The sequence below is a fragment of the Trematomus bernacchii genome, unplaced genomic scaffold (genome assembly GCF_902827165.1).
Source record: "Trematomus bernacchii unplaced genomic scaffold, fTreBer1.1, whole genome shotgun sequence".
NCBI classification, from domain to species: Eukaryota; Metazoa; Chordata; class Actinopteri; order Perciformes; family Nototheniidae; genus Trematomus; species Trematomus bernacchii.
Genome location: NW_022987708.1, coordinates 1,226,854 through 1,244,238, shown reverse-complemented (window position 1 = coordinate 1,244,238; position 17,385 = coordinate 1,226,854). Strand labels below are relative to the sequence as shown.

At 38.4% G+C, this 17,385-nt stretch overlaps 1 protein-coding gene across 1 annotated transcript in view; it reads right to left on the bottom strand.

Moving 5' to 3' along the window:
* The window catches only part of LOC117490945 (inactive N-acetylated-alpha-linked acidic dipeptidase-like protein 2), a 330,276-nt gene that overhangs the window by 307,998 nt on the left and 4,893 nt on the right, over window positions 1-17,385 (bottom strand). Inside the window, exon 4 of the mRNA XM_034140729.1 lies at window positions 1,790-1,909. Coding sequence (XP_033996620.1) covers window positions 1,790-1,909 — 120 coding nt within the window. The remainder of the gene's footprint in view (window positions 1-1,789; window positions 1,910-17,385) is intronic.

The following is a 17,385-nucleotide window of genomic DNA, read 5'->3' as shown; positions in this document are numbered from 1 at the left end:
ACCAGCCTCACATTCGGAAGTAGAGTAATGTTCAATGAATAAAGCCGAGGAAACTGCTTTCTTGTATTTTTAGTGCCTGCATTTATTTAACTACTTAAAAGGACATTTAAGACTTAAAATAAGAGTAGAATTTGGCAAACATTCCAAACCCAAGGTCGTCTTTGTAGCTTTAACCAGAGTTTCACACCTTTATCTGCAAAATACAGCCACTAACTGGTGAAACATGGTTGAAAGCAAAAGTGAAACCCCCTGATAACAAATACCAAAACAATGCTGTTTGTGTCCAGATTGAAACCATAACTTAATGGTGACTTATTTCAAGTTACATAGCATACTCAACTTACATGGCAGTGGTGACACGTATACATAACGTAGTTAACTTAGTTAGCTTACTTAATAATTCAATACAATCCCTGACATATACACTGCATATCTGGTAACTGAAGGGAAATTAAATGAAACTAGGATACATAATTGTATAGCCAAAAACATATTTACATCTAAGTTTTCTCCATATAACATTTTAAGTGAGTTTAAGCTCCAAAACAAATGGAGCACCAGGTTAATTTGCTAAGCTTTTTCCAGAGTTTTAAACTAGATTCTGTGTTTATCAGAGGCTGAACTTTGATCAGTTGAAATGGAGGTAGAAATGTTGTATCTGTTAAAAGATAGTTAGATATTAGACATTAGTTGGAACAACTAAAACAAATATCAACCAAAGGCTCATTAACTAGTCTTCCCAGAGCTTTTAGCAATATAGAAGTTGTTTTAAGTTTGATACATACAGGCAAATATATTATTTAAATATCACCAAATAAACCTTTCTATAGACGCAGATTGTGGATGCTTGTTGAATCATCACAGTCTCTATCGCATTACAGGTTTTGGTTTTACTGCACAAAGCATGAAGTCAAAGCTTTCAGATTCTCCGGAAAAAAGCTTTTTTCCCCCGTCTTGCATCTAAACCTCAGTTATGAAAGGATATCAATATCATTTAACATGGTAAACATAATTATAATTGAATACAATCATTTTACAGTTTCCCGCTTTTTTAACTACTAATTCAAAGTCAACGGACATACATGGACAAAATCAAAGCTACTCTCAGTAAACATTTCCATTACTCAATATTCCATCTCATCCACATTAAGTTTGTTTTCACGTTTGCATAATTCAATTACTTTTAGTTTAATTGAAACTTAAGATGAATGTGTGAGTAATTAAAATGTAAGTAGATATTTATGTTTTAATTAACTGGATTGGAATATATATTTTCCCTGTCATCTTCTAATTGATAAGAAAACAGCTTAGAGCGGAACGTGGGCACACACCCAAGCAGGAGAAGGCCTAATCTATCAGTGCGTCGCTAATGCTACTTCTTATTGAGACGGATGGATTCAGACAGTTTTCCTGCGGATACACGAGTCAAGTATGATACATTTATTGAAGAAATAAAATGAAGATTAAGTGATGCATGACCGGCCAGTATACAAATCTGTTTGCAGCAGGCTTTATTAACTTACTTTAAAATGCAGTGAGGTACGACTGGATGCAAGTATAATAAAATACCCGAGATCAGGAAGGACATTTAGTTTAAAGGCTCAGGAACATAATTTTCTGAGTCATACCTTGCACTTATTTAAAGATAAAAAGATCTCATTCCTCAGAATATGTTTCCCTGCTGCAGGATTATAGTATCAGATAGATCTCAAGTACAGCGTTAAATCACATGCATGCAATTCCCTTATCAGCGGAGCAGAGCAGTAGCAGAGGTTAGATTGGATCGTACCTTGTACAGTAGAGGTGCTCGGCCAAGCTTGACCAGGGCGATCTGGTTGGTGAGGTTCAGGCTGTCTTTGGCCCTCCGGAGGTCGTCCACGCCGGCGTAGTGCACATCCACCACCTCCCCCTGGTGAGGAGGAGCAGCACAGAGGGTTCAAGGGGTCAGCAGTTACTGAAATCATGAAATGCTCTTTAATTAAAGCTTCTCCCTAGATGTTTGTGTGTAATACTCCACCCAGATGTCAGGTAGTCTGTGTATGCTCCAGTTAGCTCTGTGTTTAAGCTCACTTTGTAAAAGGACAGGGTATTGAACTGCTGTTCTTTGAGTTCTTTGAAGAGTGGCAGGGAGTAACGCAATACATATAAGCGGATTACGTAATTAGGATACATCACTCGTACATTAATACGAAACTATAGACCTATTAGTACAACAAATGTAAACATATGAATTGCATGTAGTCATTCTTTATGCGGCCATTATAAGAGCATAGCACTTCAATACAACCTGATACTTTGGGATTATTTTATCATAGTGTGTGTTTGCACTACTGTGTATGTTTTTGTGGAAAAATAACTACTTCCTGTCACCGACATTTTTTACGGTGTTGTTGATAAAGTGCCGATAGCACAGAGAACACGGCTTTCAGGAATTAAACGAAGATCAAATAGGAACAGGTGCATACAAAACACACGATTTTAATATAAAATAATTGTGAGGGCCTTAGAAATACATATTGATAAAATATGTTTAGAGTAAATCTTACAACACTGTTAGTGTCTTAGGTTCAAAAGTATCTTAATGAGTGTACATTATGATATAAAGTATTTCATTTTTCATAGTTGAATGAGTTTAACAATTACCCTATTAAAACAATGCAAGAATTTCACCAGCTTTTCTTTGGTAAACTATATAGCCCCATATTTTAGACATTCTTTATCAAAAAAGGAACAGTTTTAATTGTTCTATTTCATAATAGGCAAACCAAAGATCACATATTTGTATTGAAATCCCACAAACATGCCGTAAATTGCCTCGAGATGCTTCAGTCAGCATCACGGGCAGGAACAGATATGCACCGGGTTTCCGGTACGGATCGGGTAGCGACGTGCACGTGTGTGATTAAGCGGCTGACTGAGTTATCATCGTCCAAATTAAAGTGACCTAGAAGTTGTTGAGGAAAGTCAAAGCATTACTTTTTGGGGTCTTTCTCTCCCTGTCTTCCTTTCTGTTACTCCTTCTCTCACCCCTCTCCCCCCCTCCCTACATCACCTGGACCTGATTAATTTTGCATGTGGCCAGGGGGCGAGTGTAACACGATGCTGCAGTGGAGAGAAAGCTAGGCAGAGTGCGGGGATAGCGCCTCAGTGTGAGTGTGTATATGTGTGTCTGAAAAGGAGAGAGCACATCTTTTGCATCAGGGGAGCGCAGGAGAGGAGAGCAAGAGAGATTTATAGCTCCTGCCTGCATTTGCATCATAAAAGTCCTCCATTTAAACTGCATACCATGGAACAGTACAAGGCGCAGCAAATTGAAATATTGAAGAATCTCTTTACGGATGTTGCGGCTTGAGCTAGATCCATCCCTCTTCCCCCCTCTCCGCCTTTAGTTTTTTGCTTCATCTCGGCGAGGTAATGAAATGAACAATGTGAGTGGCCTGTGTCTGGCTGAAGCTGCGAGCATCACTCTCCTGTTGAGATGATGATTCATTCCTCTTAACACAGCAACGCATTTACAAAGGTTCTGGTTGACTTTTTGAAGGATGATAAGAAGACCGGCATGGAAACGGACTCGGTCTGCGTTTAATATCTATGAACATTGTTGCAGCATTAATCTAACTGTGGATCTTTTGTTCTGGTTTGACTGTTTATGTATGTAGTATAACAAATCACCCAAATCTGCATCATATTTTTAAAGCAAACTTCCTTCCCACTCCTTTTTTTTTTTAAATGTATCAATAGACCTCATATACACAGAATTAAAGAGGCCCTATTATGCTTTTCCCTTTCCTATAGTGTGTTGTATAGTTTTCTTTGGATGTAAAAGACTAAAATCCCTGTGATTCCTACAGAGGGGAGTTACTCTTCCACAACCCCCTCATGCCTGAAACGCCTCCATTGGGTCACTCCTTTGTGTGATTCCAGTTAACGTAGTGACATCACTATGTAACAATTGCTAAGGGACGGGATATCTCTAAGCTGTTGACCAATCACAACAGCGCTGGCCAGCTAACCAATCAGAGCAGACTGGGCTCTGGTTTCAGACAGAGGGTGAAAAGAGGTGCTGCAGCACAGGCAGTATGAGAAAAATAAAAAGCTTGTTGAACATTAAAGCATGGAGACATGTCACAGGAGAATAACTAAATATGAATATGAACCTGAAAAGGAGCATGATAGGTCCTTTTTAGATCTTATGTTAGAGTAAAAGAAGGCACACATTTTAATGTATGTGTCATTTCAATTTCTACTGGCAGCATGTCATGAAGCCAGATCCTATACATTTAAATGAGTAAATTAAACGAGTGTCTACATTTTGTTATTTCATGTTTTTTTGTGGCATTGAGATTAAATACTCAATTGATCAATCAATCAAACTTTATTTATATAGCACATTCCACACACTAAAGTTCTTCACAAACAAAGAACAAGAGAGCTGGCTTAAATAGTGAGATGTTGTTCGTCCTGTTTGTAGGAATCGAAGTAGTAGCATTTTAATGATTTTCAGGAAATGATCTGGACCAATAATTAAAGGAGCTCCAGGGATGTCCAACCAATCAGGAGCTGGTGTTCAGACAATCCATGATTAAATGACCCATGATCTCATTAAGACTTTAAGATAATGAGAAGATAATTTTTATACTGATTTTGTGCATCGGCAGAGGGAAACACATGATGTCTCAACAAAAATCAATATTCTCCCAATGTTGGACTTCTTTGTAATCTTTGAAACATTGACCATTCTGTCAGAAGTATACATTTCAGGTCCTACAATTTAGTTGTTTGTTTTATCTTAGCTGTTTGGATATGAAAATTGTCTATGAACAGGACGTTTTATTTATTTTTATTAAATGACTGCCTTATTAGACAATAGGTATATTTTTCTGTATGACAATAAAGACCCTGCAGAGAAATGTCCTCCTCGATGCAGCTTTATACATATATCTCCATTCCTGTTCTTAGGTAGACATTTTGTTTTTGTAAAGTGGTTTGGTTTTAGGTAAAGTGTGACTTCTGCAGGCTGTCGTTCATTCTCTGAAGGGAGGGACATGGAGGGATGAGACGGAGGAGGTCATGGATTGTTTCTGCAGTGCACTGATTGAAGGCTACTCATATCCAGCCTGTAATTAACTCTTATCACTAACAAAGTGCCTTCACACTCACACTGTCATTATGTCGGCCAACAAGGAGGGAAGGCTGAAGAGGGCAAGTGCTGGCAAACACCTTTTTCATCCAGCGATGCTGCACATGTCACATGGTTGAACCTGATTTATCGAACATTTAATTCCCAAAAACATACATTTATTATGACTTTTAACAGTAATCTTGGGATTTATGGTGTACTACAAAGAGATATCCCTCAACAATTACCTCAGTAAAAACCTTTACCTCCATCATGAAAATGAAAAAGGAACACCATTTTGAATCTGGCTATATCCAATGGTCAGATTTGTGTTGCGTCATTTCCATATTTAAACAAACAATTCATACAAACCTAAAATACAAAAAAAAAGAATCCTAATGTTAGTAATCAACTGGGGAAGTTTCATGATGATATGTTTTGGTCAAATTGTTTTACCATAACGATGAATACAAAGTGTTTCCTTACTGCCCTGTAAATAGCTCAAATAAATTGTGGAACTGTGATTTTTGACACTTTGGACTTCACCTAAGATAGAATAAATGTTTAGTTTTGAAATAGTGGCTTTTTTTTGGCTTATAAATGTAACAGCCACTTGCAAAGGCAAGCATGGGAGGGAATGTGCAATGTACAATTCAAACCCACCAAGACATAACCATACAACTGATTGACAGGAAATATTCATTCACTCAAATAAAAAGCTTCATATGCGTGGCATAATTGTGTGTGTAAAGAATACCTACAATTTAAGACAATTTACAACACCTTGTTGTTGACTTTTCTTTTATGTCTATGTGTAGTATGTGATTTGGCAGTATATAGAAAAATGCAGATTTTTGCTGCACATGAAAACTGGTATAAGAAGTGATACTATAAGTTATACACACAGGCCTACTAATCTTCAATAAAGCAGAAGAGCCATTAAGCTGCTGCATAATTTGCTAAACTGCATTTTTAAACTACACTTATGGGTTCATATTCCGTCCAAAAGGTTGATTAACGGCAAAAAATCACCTCCAAAATGTTTGATGATAAAAATATCATTATGTAATCACGATATGTCTGTCTGTTTTTGCCATATGCATCCACAATCCTAGGAATAAATTATTGTGCAAAAAAACTGCCGTATATTCATAATTACACAGCCCTATAGAGGAGACGATTTCATTAGATTCTAGAGCACATGTGCTTTCATTTGCATATTAATGAGGAAAAACTGTTTTTCTTGTAATTGCAAGGACTTCATTAAGCTCAGGAGGCAGAGTTCATATTTGTAAGAGCCATGATTTATGTGAAGATGAGTATGATGACGTACTTCTAGTATATAAATAATGCTAATTGCCTTAATAACATATCTCATAAGTTAGCATGTTATGTTAAATGATGGTGCTTAATGAGGGATAAGGCAGCTCAAGTGTCTTGTTAATTCAAAAGCTATATATTACCTTTGAAATCATTTAGACTAGAAAACAGTATGGTGAACTGAATAAGATAGTTTTATTTGGAAGGTAGAGAGTTTTGGAATATGTATCTTTGCCTACAACGCTATCCTAACATAATCATTCAGCCTGGATCAAACTTGTTATTTTTCTTTAAAAAACTTCTATTAGTAACATATTAAGCTTTGCCCTCTCTTAACTTTCTTGCTTAAGTTTGTTTGTTTTTTTACCGTTGATTTGCTGCTTTTTGCATTCGTGCCACTGTTTTATCATCTTGTTTACATCGGGGAGAAGCTAAGTGTACTAAAGCCGGTTAGCATGATTGTTGGAACAACTGCTCTCCCCACTGAAATCTGAAGAAGGACCCAGAGGATTCTGGGTAAACCAATGAGACAAAGGAGGATAGCTGGGTCAAGGATTGCATTGAACACTTCACCATGAGCCTGAGTCTTCATCATGTCCCTGAGTCTTCATCATGTCCCTGAGTCTTCATCATGTCTTCACCATGACCCTGAGTCTTCATCATGTCTTCATCATGTCTTCACCATGACTCTGAGTCTTCATCATGTCTTCACCATGAGCCTGACGGACCGTCCACACAGCAGCGTTAAAAAAATCTTGGAGGTGGGCGTATCTGAAGCTTGGGGATTTTTTGCGAGCAAGGCACCAACAACCAATCACATGAATCTCCCGCCCCCGACATACGAAGCAAAAAAGTTTGAAGTAAACTGGATATAAACTCCCCAAACAGGCGAAAACATACCACTGTCTCTGCCACCTCCCTCCATGCCTGGCTCCTCCGGTTTGTATCCCGGTAGGTAATTAGGGACTGGTCATAAAGCACCGGGTGATTCCCTACTGCTAATTTCTCCTCCATTTTTTGGAATATGAGGAAATGACCTGCGGTATGTCTCTCCCAGCATACACGCCGTTTGATTGGCTAGAGCTTGAACGGTCAGATTTGCGTACACGGGATTTGATTGGCTGACGCTTCCACCTCAGCCTCAAAAGTTGAACATTGTTCAACTTTGAATCCTGAAAATCCTGAAAATCTCCGCTCGCCTGCCCACAATGCAGTTCAGCGAAAAGTGAGGGAAAGTGACGTCACCCCATTCAAAGTGAATGGGCAGAAGCGTTTCAAGATTTTTTTAACGCTGCTGTGTGGACGGTCCGTGAGTCTTTATCATGTCTTCATCATGAGCCTGATGAAAACTGAGTCTTCATCATGTCTTCTTCATGTCTTCACCATGAGCCTGAGTCTTCATCATGTATTCACCATGAGCCTGATGCAAACTGAGTCTTCATCATGTCTTCACCATGAGCCTGAGTCTTCATCATGTATTCACCATGAGCCTGATGCAAACTGAGTCTTCATCCTGTCTTCACCATGAGCCTGAGTCTTCATCCTGTCTTCACCATGAGCCTGATGCAAACTGAGTTTTCATCATGAGCCTGAGCCTTCATCATGTCTTCACCATGAGCATGAGTTTTCATCATGTCTTCATCATGAGCCTGAGTCTTCATCATGTCTTCACCATGAGCCTGAGTCTTCATCATGTCTTCATCATGAGCCTGAGTCTTCATCATGTCTTCACCATGAGCATGAGTCTTCATCATGTCTTCACCATGAGCATGAGTCTTCATCATGTCTTCATCATGAGCCTGAGTCTTCATCCTGTCTTCACCATGAGCCTGAGTCTTCATCATGTCTTCACCATGAGCATGAGTCTTCATCATGTCTTCACCATGAGCATGAGTCTTCATCATGTCTTCATCATGAGCCTGAGTCTTCATCATGTCTTCACCATGAGCCTGAGTCTTCATCATGTCTTCATCATGAGCCTGAGTCTTCAGAGGGTCCCTGTGTTGTGGAGGATGTCCTGCCACGTTCCTGTGTCTAAGACGTTACGTCCCAGTGGGAACAAGGACTTGTATTGCACATTTTTACTTCAAATTATTATTAAATAATATGTATTTATTTTATTATGAGCTGGTGTAACTGTCACAAAACTTAATTTCCCCTGGAATTAATAAAGTATTTTTGATTGATTGATTGATTGATGGTTTCATAAATTCATGGATTGATTGATATTTTTCATAGAATAAATGTGGCTATACTAAAAGCATATTTTTCTGAAATATGTTTGTATTGAAAGATGAGTAAGTGAAATGCCTTGACAAAAGCCAAATAATATAACAGGGCTTCCATATATATGACTATTATATAGTTTATTCTTTTGGGATCCAATTAATCATTCATTAGCATATCATTTTAGATTGTTCCAACAAGGCATTCATAGTTTACACAGAGAAGGCAAATGTTTACTCTCTGATTACCAATGCACAAGTGAACATATGCATATTATGTACACATTATGTTAACCTGCTTGTGAAACATAATATAATGGTCTATTTGTAATGTCATATTTATAATTGGTAGCCTGGTTTGTTTGTGTGCAAGTGATTGTATGCATATTTGGCTTTGTGTTTATGCATGTTGAGGTAAATCTGGAGGATGTAGGGAGTGAGGTTATGGAAAGTAGGGAGGTGTGTGACTGGATGTATAGAGAGGGGGGACATGGGGCGCCACTGTGATATAATAAGAAATACACCTTGTACAGTGCCAGAGATATAGAGAGAACAAAAACAAGTCATGGCCAGTTTTTTAGTATGAACATATTCTTGCTAAATCCTGTGTGCTGGCATAAATCGCCGATAAAATAAACTATTCATACACCAAGTAATATTGATAGAGAACCAGAAGTATTTTTGTTGAAGCAAAAGTAGAAATACTATGGTCTTCCAATACTCCCTGACAAGTAAATGTCCTAAAATCCTACTTCTATGTAAATGTACAATAGTATTGGGCTATTGGCATCCAAATGTACTGAAAGTACAAAAAGTAAAAGTCATCATTCTGCACAATGAACCATTTGAGATAATACAAGGTAGACAAGTATTATCGGTACCACTTTATGAATCCTTTATAAGGGTAGTCTTATTGTAAAGGGATATAATTAGGTTATGAATTAGGTTGTAAACACTTTATTAATCATTAAGAACCAGTTCTAACAGAGTTTTCATACATCAACACAGGCTCACTATTTGGCAAGATGACTAAGCCTTATATTGGCTACTTAGCGTGAATCAACTCAGTGGACAACAGATACCAAGGATGCTGGCTGATGAAGACGAAGTAAGCCAAGTAGCCAATATAAGGCTTAGCAGTACAGATAAATGTGGGCTCACTATTTGGCAAGCAACCGGTCACAGTTGCCCTGTTTATCTCATGTCTTATAAAAGCTTATTTATAAAGTGTTCACAACCTAATTAATAAATGAATTACAAACTATTCGTAAACCCTTTATAAGGGTAGTCTTATTGTAAAGTGCTACCGTATTATCAGTAAAATGTAGCAAAAGTATGAAAAGGAAAAGGCTATTTTCACAGTATTGTATTGTTATTATAATGTCCTGTTCTTATCAATAACAAATACATGCGCGAGAGCATTTTCATTTTAGTCTTCAGAAAAAACACAGTTGTTAAATATTATATCATATTAGCATATCATGTGTTGATATATATTAAACGTAACTATTAGTGTTAAATATGTAGATTGAAAAGTACAATATTTGCCTCTGCAATGTAGTGGAGTAGAGGAATAAAGTAGCATTACATGTACAGTAAATACTTAAGTAAGGTAAGTAGGAAGTACAATACTTCAGTAAACATACTTATTTACTTTCCAGGGGCCTCATTTATAAAGGGATATACGCTCAAAAAATGGCGTACGCCAGTTTCTACGCAATGTTTGCGATTTATAAAATACTAACTTGACGGGAAAATGTGCAGTCCTCCACGCAAACTCTAACCCATGTGTACGCACTAAGCACAACAACGGGAGAGACGAGAAACTGCGACACCGTTGGCAGAAGGAAGAATGGAGAGAAATATGTGGAAATAAATAAAATGTTACCTCTCATTTATCATATGAAGAATTCATTTTCAAACATTGATTAAAGCCAATCTTAAAATGATTAAACAAACGCCTGTTTGAGACTCCTCAGTGCACACAAAAACATAACTTGGAGAAATAAATAAATACGGATATGTTATTTAAAACCACCTCGAATATGTTGTGTTAATGTTATGAAATGTTTTCTCATAAATGATGCGGTAAGCAGGAGGACAGAATTACGTCTAAACTGACGCCGTTTTGCATTTCTATAGGTTGTAGATACGAGCATGGTTTTATATACTATCACGTTTAATCGTGTTTTATGCCGTTTGCCAAGACTTGATAAGTCGCTCGTAAAACACAGGAGGTATGGAAACTAAGAACACCATATGTGGTCAATTGTACAGCTAATATAACACAACACATTAGTTGTATTTCCTTTAACTGGTGGATTATGGATATATAGTTGCTGATCGACAGCTGGAACACAAACCACCAAATACAACAAAATAATTCAGATCCAGTCGTCATGACTCCACTCCGGAGGGATTCCCCGATCATTTCTTACAGTTTCTCATCAAGGGGGTGTCTCCTGTCCCCGGGACAAACACACTGCCTGAGGAAGGTTATGTGTATTTTTCATTAACTTTTTTCGGACCACTTATTTATTTATTTTGGTGACGATCCGACCTCCATGCTGCTACTCTGGTTCAAACTGCATCCACCAAACAATATGATTTATCTCGACCTCCCCAAAATAACCAAAATCTGACACGGTGTGAGATGTCTTTTTTAGCTGTTCGGTCGTAATTTCCTGCGATCTTCTTCATGCAGTCAGTCAAAATGAATGAATGGGCGTTTCTTTGACTATTTATAGGCAAATATGGGCGTTACGTGAAGCCTGCAAAAGCTGCGCCGCATTTCGAGTCGATTGTGATTTATAAAGGGAAACAGGCGTAGGAAGTGCCGGTACACACTTCCCTCGCCGGTACGCAATGTTTTGTGAATCGGAAAATGTCGGAAAATGTCTGTATTTATTTTTTTGCTTTGTACTACGTAAGCAACCTTCTCACGTCAATCCTACGCAAGGCGTTATAAATGAGGCCCCAGGACAGGTGACGTAGTACAACATCAGATAAAGTTTGCTTAGGGAGGAGGTTTTGGTGAATGGATGGGTCAGACAAAACCCCATGACTTACACCAGCAGAACAGTGTTGTGTCCTGTGTGAAGATGAAGTCACTGATCGTTATTTGTAACGTGACTTCTAATTTAAGTAGCTATTTCAATTCAAACCAACCTCTATCCCGTAACATAACCAATACATTTGGTCACAAAATGGTCGTTTTTTTTTTTGCTTTACATTTATAGGTAAAATAACAAACAAGATAATTTAAAGCAAGATATTAGACAAACTGTTAAATAGGGACACATTGATCCCTGCTACCCCTTGAGGATCCTCAATATACAGCTTTTCTTACAAATCCATATTCTAGAACTTTCAGTAAGAATCTTTGCCATCACCAAGTTTCCAGTAGAATTAAGGCACAGGGAAAAACCTAACAAGGATGAAGCAGTCATGCAAGGTCAGGCGAGGCTCCTGCCTTATCTATCAAGGCTTTTACGTTGGACATACTCTACCGCTGTATAAGAGGGACATTAACCCTAACCCTAACCTTTCTGGGCTCTTGTCCTATTGTCCATTAAAATCTACCAAAATATGATGTCAAAAGCCTTCAATGTTGATAAAGTAAGACTCATTTGTGCTGCGCTCAAGAAAGACCTACTCAAACTCATTCAAAAACCACCATTAAACTAAGTTCTGTAGAGAAAGCTTTAGTTCAACTGGACTCACACCTGTGTCCTCCAGAAGAGGAATGTGTGACCGGCCATTGTTCTCAGCTTCAAAAGCAGGACATTTCTGTCAATCTAGAAACTGATCTTCATGTCACGTCTTCCCCTCCTGTCAGGTGTCTTGAGTCTGATAGTAGCAGAGGGGACGAGCCCATTCATCCTTCTGCCTCTGACAGCAGAAGGTCAAAAGTAGTTTCTGATAAAGGGCAGCACTTTACACTTTATCACATCTTCCATCAAAGAGTAAAGTTCCTAACCTCTCAAATACACTGTAAATCTAGGGCTGTCTCAGTAGAGATGTCAGCCATTGCCCAGAGGCACCAGACCTGGGGTGTAGCATTCTCCAACCTTGATTTGAATGAAGGGACAGCCAGCTTTAATGTCAGGTTGTCCAGACTTGACCAGACAGCAGGGTGTGTGCAACCTCCCACTCCACGTATCCTGGATGCCATTTCTTCCATTCATGTATAAAGTTGTTATGGGTTAGTGCAATTAAACGCCTGCAGCTAGTGCAGAACGCAGCTGCACGTCTACTCACTGGCCACAAAAAGCGTGACCACATCACCCCAATTTTGGCCTCACTGCACTGGCTTCCAATTCGGTTCCGAATTGATTTTAAAATCCTTTTATTTGTTTTTAAAGCACTAAATGGGCTGGCTCCGGCCTATATAGCTGAACTCCTCCAGCGCTACACGCCAGCCAGAGCTTTAAGGTCTGCTGACCAGCTGCTGCTGATAGTGCCCAAGACCAGGCTCAAAACCCGAGGGCACCGAGCCTTCGCAGCAGCTGGCCCTAGGCTCTGGAACACTCTGCCCCTCCATGTGAGGTCGGCCCAGACCCTAGGGGTTTTTAAATCTACTCTTAAAACACACTTCTTCTCTCTGGCCTTCTAGTCAGAGCGGAGCACGACTCCTGACTTTTCCCTGTGTTTTTTTATATATCTGTTGTAATTTATTGTCTTTTATTGTGATTGTAGTAATGTGTTTTTATGTGATTGTAGTATTTATTACATGTACAGCACTTTGGCCCGACCAAAAATCGCTTTTAAATGTGCTTTATAAATGTGCTTTATAAATAAACTTTGATTTGATTTGATTTGATTTAGTATTTTGTTAGTATCCACTGTGATGGAAATTAGTTTTTGAGCAATAATACTGGAAAAGACTTAAAGGCTTGGCCAAGCGAAACAAAATGAACAAACAAGCAAATTCAAGCATGCAATCACATTGTATGCCAACATCCATTCTGAAACCCATCAATTCCCTGCTGATATTTATCCTTTACAGGGCAAGCAATAAACGTCTTTATCTAAAGACGAGTCATTTTCATGACTCCTCCAATCCTAGCCAAAACAATCCAATAGCAAGACAATGAATGATCGCTGTCTCTAACTTTCTATCTCATTTACCCCAGGGACACTGTGCCAGTCTTAACTTTTTTCAGGTATGGGCAGAAAGCTTTGAACGTCCATGTTATGGATCTTTATTTTGGGAGAGAATGACCTGATACAAGAGGAGATATGTAACCTAAGACCTACGTTAATGATTCCTTACATAAAAAGGAGAGTCCAATATCAAAATATGTAAAATCTAAAGATTAAAATATGAATTTACGTATAGTTAAGTTTTACCTCTTATAGTTCTGTCACAATAGCTTGTTAGGAAGTTAGGATAAATGTTGGCCATGAAAAAACTGGCATGGCCATATTTAAAGGTGTCGCTTGACCTCGCTCCTAAAGATATATCTGAAATGAAAATGGGATATATATATAGACAACCCCCCCACTCCCATTGCTCCCCGGGCGCTGTACAATAGCTGCCCACTGCTCCTAGTACTAGACTCCTGGTACTAGGATGGGTTAAATGCAGAGAACAAATGTCACTGTGTGCTGTGTGCTCTGCATGTGCGACCATTAAAGAGGGTTTGATCCCTCCCAATTATATTCTATAGATACTTTATTCATCCCTAATTGGGAAATGATTTCTTATTTATGAGACTCCGCTTTACAAAGAAGCCCACTATACGCTTATCACAGGCAGAATTTTGAAAGGTTCATCAAATAAAATAATAAAAAAGTATGAGATTCCATTTGATATAAAGTTGGCAATTGAATACTTATAGAATCAGGGAAATTAAAAGAGGACCTCGTTAATAAGCCCTAACCCTAACCCTAGCCTGATTCGCAGTAGAAAAACACTGCACCACCTTTTTCTCTTACTTGTAAAGGCTGATGGATGATGTGGACCTCGCTGGAAGTAAATCATGTTCCTTACAGCCCTTCAATCCTTTTACCAGTTCTCAAGCTTGTTATAGGAGAGAGCACATACAAACTAGAAACACTTTGTACTATTTCTCACAGAACCGCAGTTCTCCCAGTATGTGCGTAGCCTTCTAACTGAATTCTCAGCTTTTCCCTTTGTTCAGAGTTCAGGGGGCAGCTGTAACCAGAGAGTGCACTGATCTGATGACAAGCCTTGACAGGGATAACCAAAGCCCATCAGCAGTGCATGTATAGATCTTCAGTTACTCTGGGCCATACCTATATATTACTTGAGCATTCAAAATAAAAAACTGTTCCTCTTGACTGCACAGGATACAAATGGGATTTTATCCAAAAGACAGCAGAAAGGAAGAAATAAAAAGGTGAAAAAGAGTGGGAAGAGGATAAGGGGAAAGGTGAGGACAAGTACTTTCCGTTGCTGTGTTGAATTTGTCAGAGGCTTTTTCCCCACAGCCTATCCTTGGAGGGCTTAAAAGGGAGCATTTATCAAGCATCAGTGAGCTTTTTGATGCAGCGAGGGTTGACTCACGTAATAAAGCATCTGCCTTTACCTCACCTTCAACTTGGTCATTGGCATCAAGCTGGATTTGAAGCTAATTTAATTTGTTATTTAATTTAAGAATTTGTGAGAAACATATTAACCAAATATCTGGTATACCAGGTTCACAGCATACATTATAAGATAGTTTAGTTCATTATTTGCCATGACTACCAAAGGGCAGTTTTACAGATCATAGAATGGTTGTAATGTCTTAGTGTTTTTTTACAAAGAATTTATTGGAAAAATAATAAATAGAATAATAATGCAACTATGTTTTATCTGTAGTGGAAATGAATAAAAGGCTATTAATGTTAAGCTATGCAGTATCTGAACTCAATAAGTCAGCTTGTTAGAGTTCATAAGAAGACACATATATAGTTCACATAATGCATGTTTTTATGGATTACTGCATACATTGTGTCATTGCCTTTTTTTCCAAGATCCATGTAATTGAAAACTAATAAATGAATGTATTGTAGTGTAACCCGATAGGCTCTGTTTAAAAGTAACTCCACAATGATCTGTATAAAAAAAAACTGCATCTCTCTATAAAAAGCTTATTTTTTTTTTTAAATCAGCACAGCTTTCTACTTTAAATCGTAATAATTAAAAAATAACATTTCATAGCATTTGGTCATATTTTTACTGTACTTTATTTGTATATTAAAATGTTCGTGTCAACATTTCTCTTTTTATATAATATTTTTAAATAGTTGGTATAATCTCAATTTTTAGTTTTTCCTTTCGTTTTTTCTTTCCTTTTAGTGTTAATGTAAGCGGCACTGTACACCAGAGCAAATTCTTTGTATTTCCTTGTACTTGGCAATAAATCTGATACTAATTATAATTAATCTCCACTATTATAACACTACCTCAGGAAACCCCCCCTCTTTCGACCTCACATCCCACCTCAAATCATGGCCAATTATTGTATTATGATTATTGCTGCGTTATGATTTGGTACTGTGGACAGGAGTGTTAGTCTGTTTAACTACTGTATATTATGAAAGCAAAATGTGTGTTATATGCAACTCAAGCAGCATATTGCAATATTACATACAACAAGCAAGGATCCAATTATCCTTCTTTCGAACCACGTTGATATGTCACTTTTTTACCGTCTTTCCGCAAGTGTGTGTATAAGTGTGTTTGTGTGTGTCAGATCACAGTTCCGCAGCACCAGCAAAACAGTGCTACTAACAGCAGGACTTATTAACCCGGTATACTCGCTGTGGCCCGCCATCCATCCATCACAAACGCCATATTTAATTGTCTGAAAGCCACGTTTAGATCCAGCAAACTGCCGCTTAATACAAGGCAGCGTCCAGGAACAGAGAGCAAGGAAATAATCCGGTGATGGATGACTGTGACCCTCCTTTGGGTAGACTCCGACGAGCGGACAGCTGGATGGATCGAGCAAAGCGAGGAAAGAGGAAAGAGGAAGGAGAGAGAAAAGAGGAGGAAAACTTGGTATTCAAAGACTCACTCCAACTTTTCATCTGCCCTCAGGCCTGCAGGGGCTCGGGGGAATAACAAGTGTCTCCTTCAACCCCTTTCTCTGTTCCCGGGATACAGAGAAGTACAACCCTCTAAAAATAGTGCGACTGTTTCTTAGCTCGTGTGTCTGCTGGCTGGTGTGGGCGGACTACATGCATAATAACTTCCATTAACCTTCACGCTCCTGAAAGAGTGAAGAGATTAACAGTGCATCTAGCATGACGCAGACCGTACTGCACATTCTTTACGCTTTCCACGTCGAGTTTGCTGGTGTTGTGCGTCTATTCTTGAATAAATTGAATGTATAATGTGTGTGAACTGCCTCTTGTCTCTAAGAGATGGCCTGAGGCAGTCTACCAAGAAAATGTCCCCTTTTGCTCTATTTATAAGAAAATATATCTGTGTGAGTGTGACCCATTTAAGAGAACATGGTTTCATTTACTAACATGCGTTCAGACTATGTATGTCCTGCATTCAAACTCACTTTTTCTTTCTTTCTAGATCTCAAGATTCCAATTCAATTTAAACTGTTTGTTTTATCACAGTAAATCATAATGATTTCAGTGCAGTTGGTGACTAGCGATTGTTGCCCCATTTTCAGCTCAGATTCAGCTAGCTGGGGAAACAGTCAAAAGATAAAACAATATAATGTCAAACCCTGTCATTCTCATTAATCATGT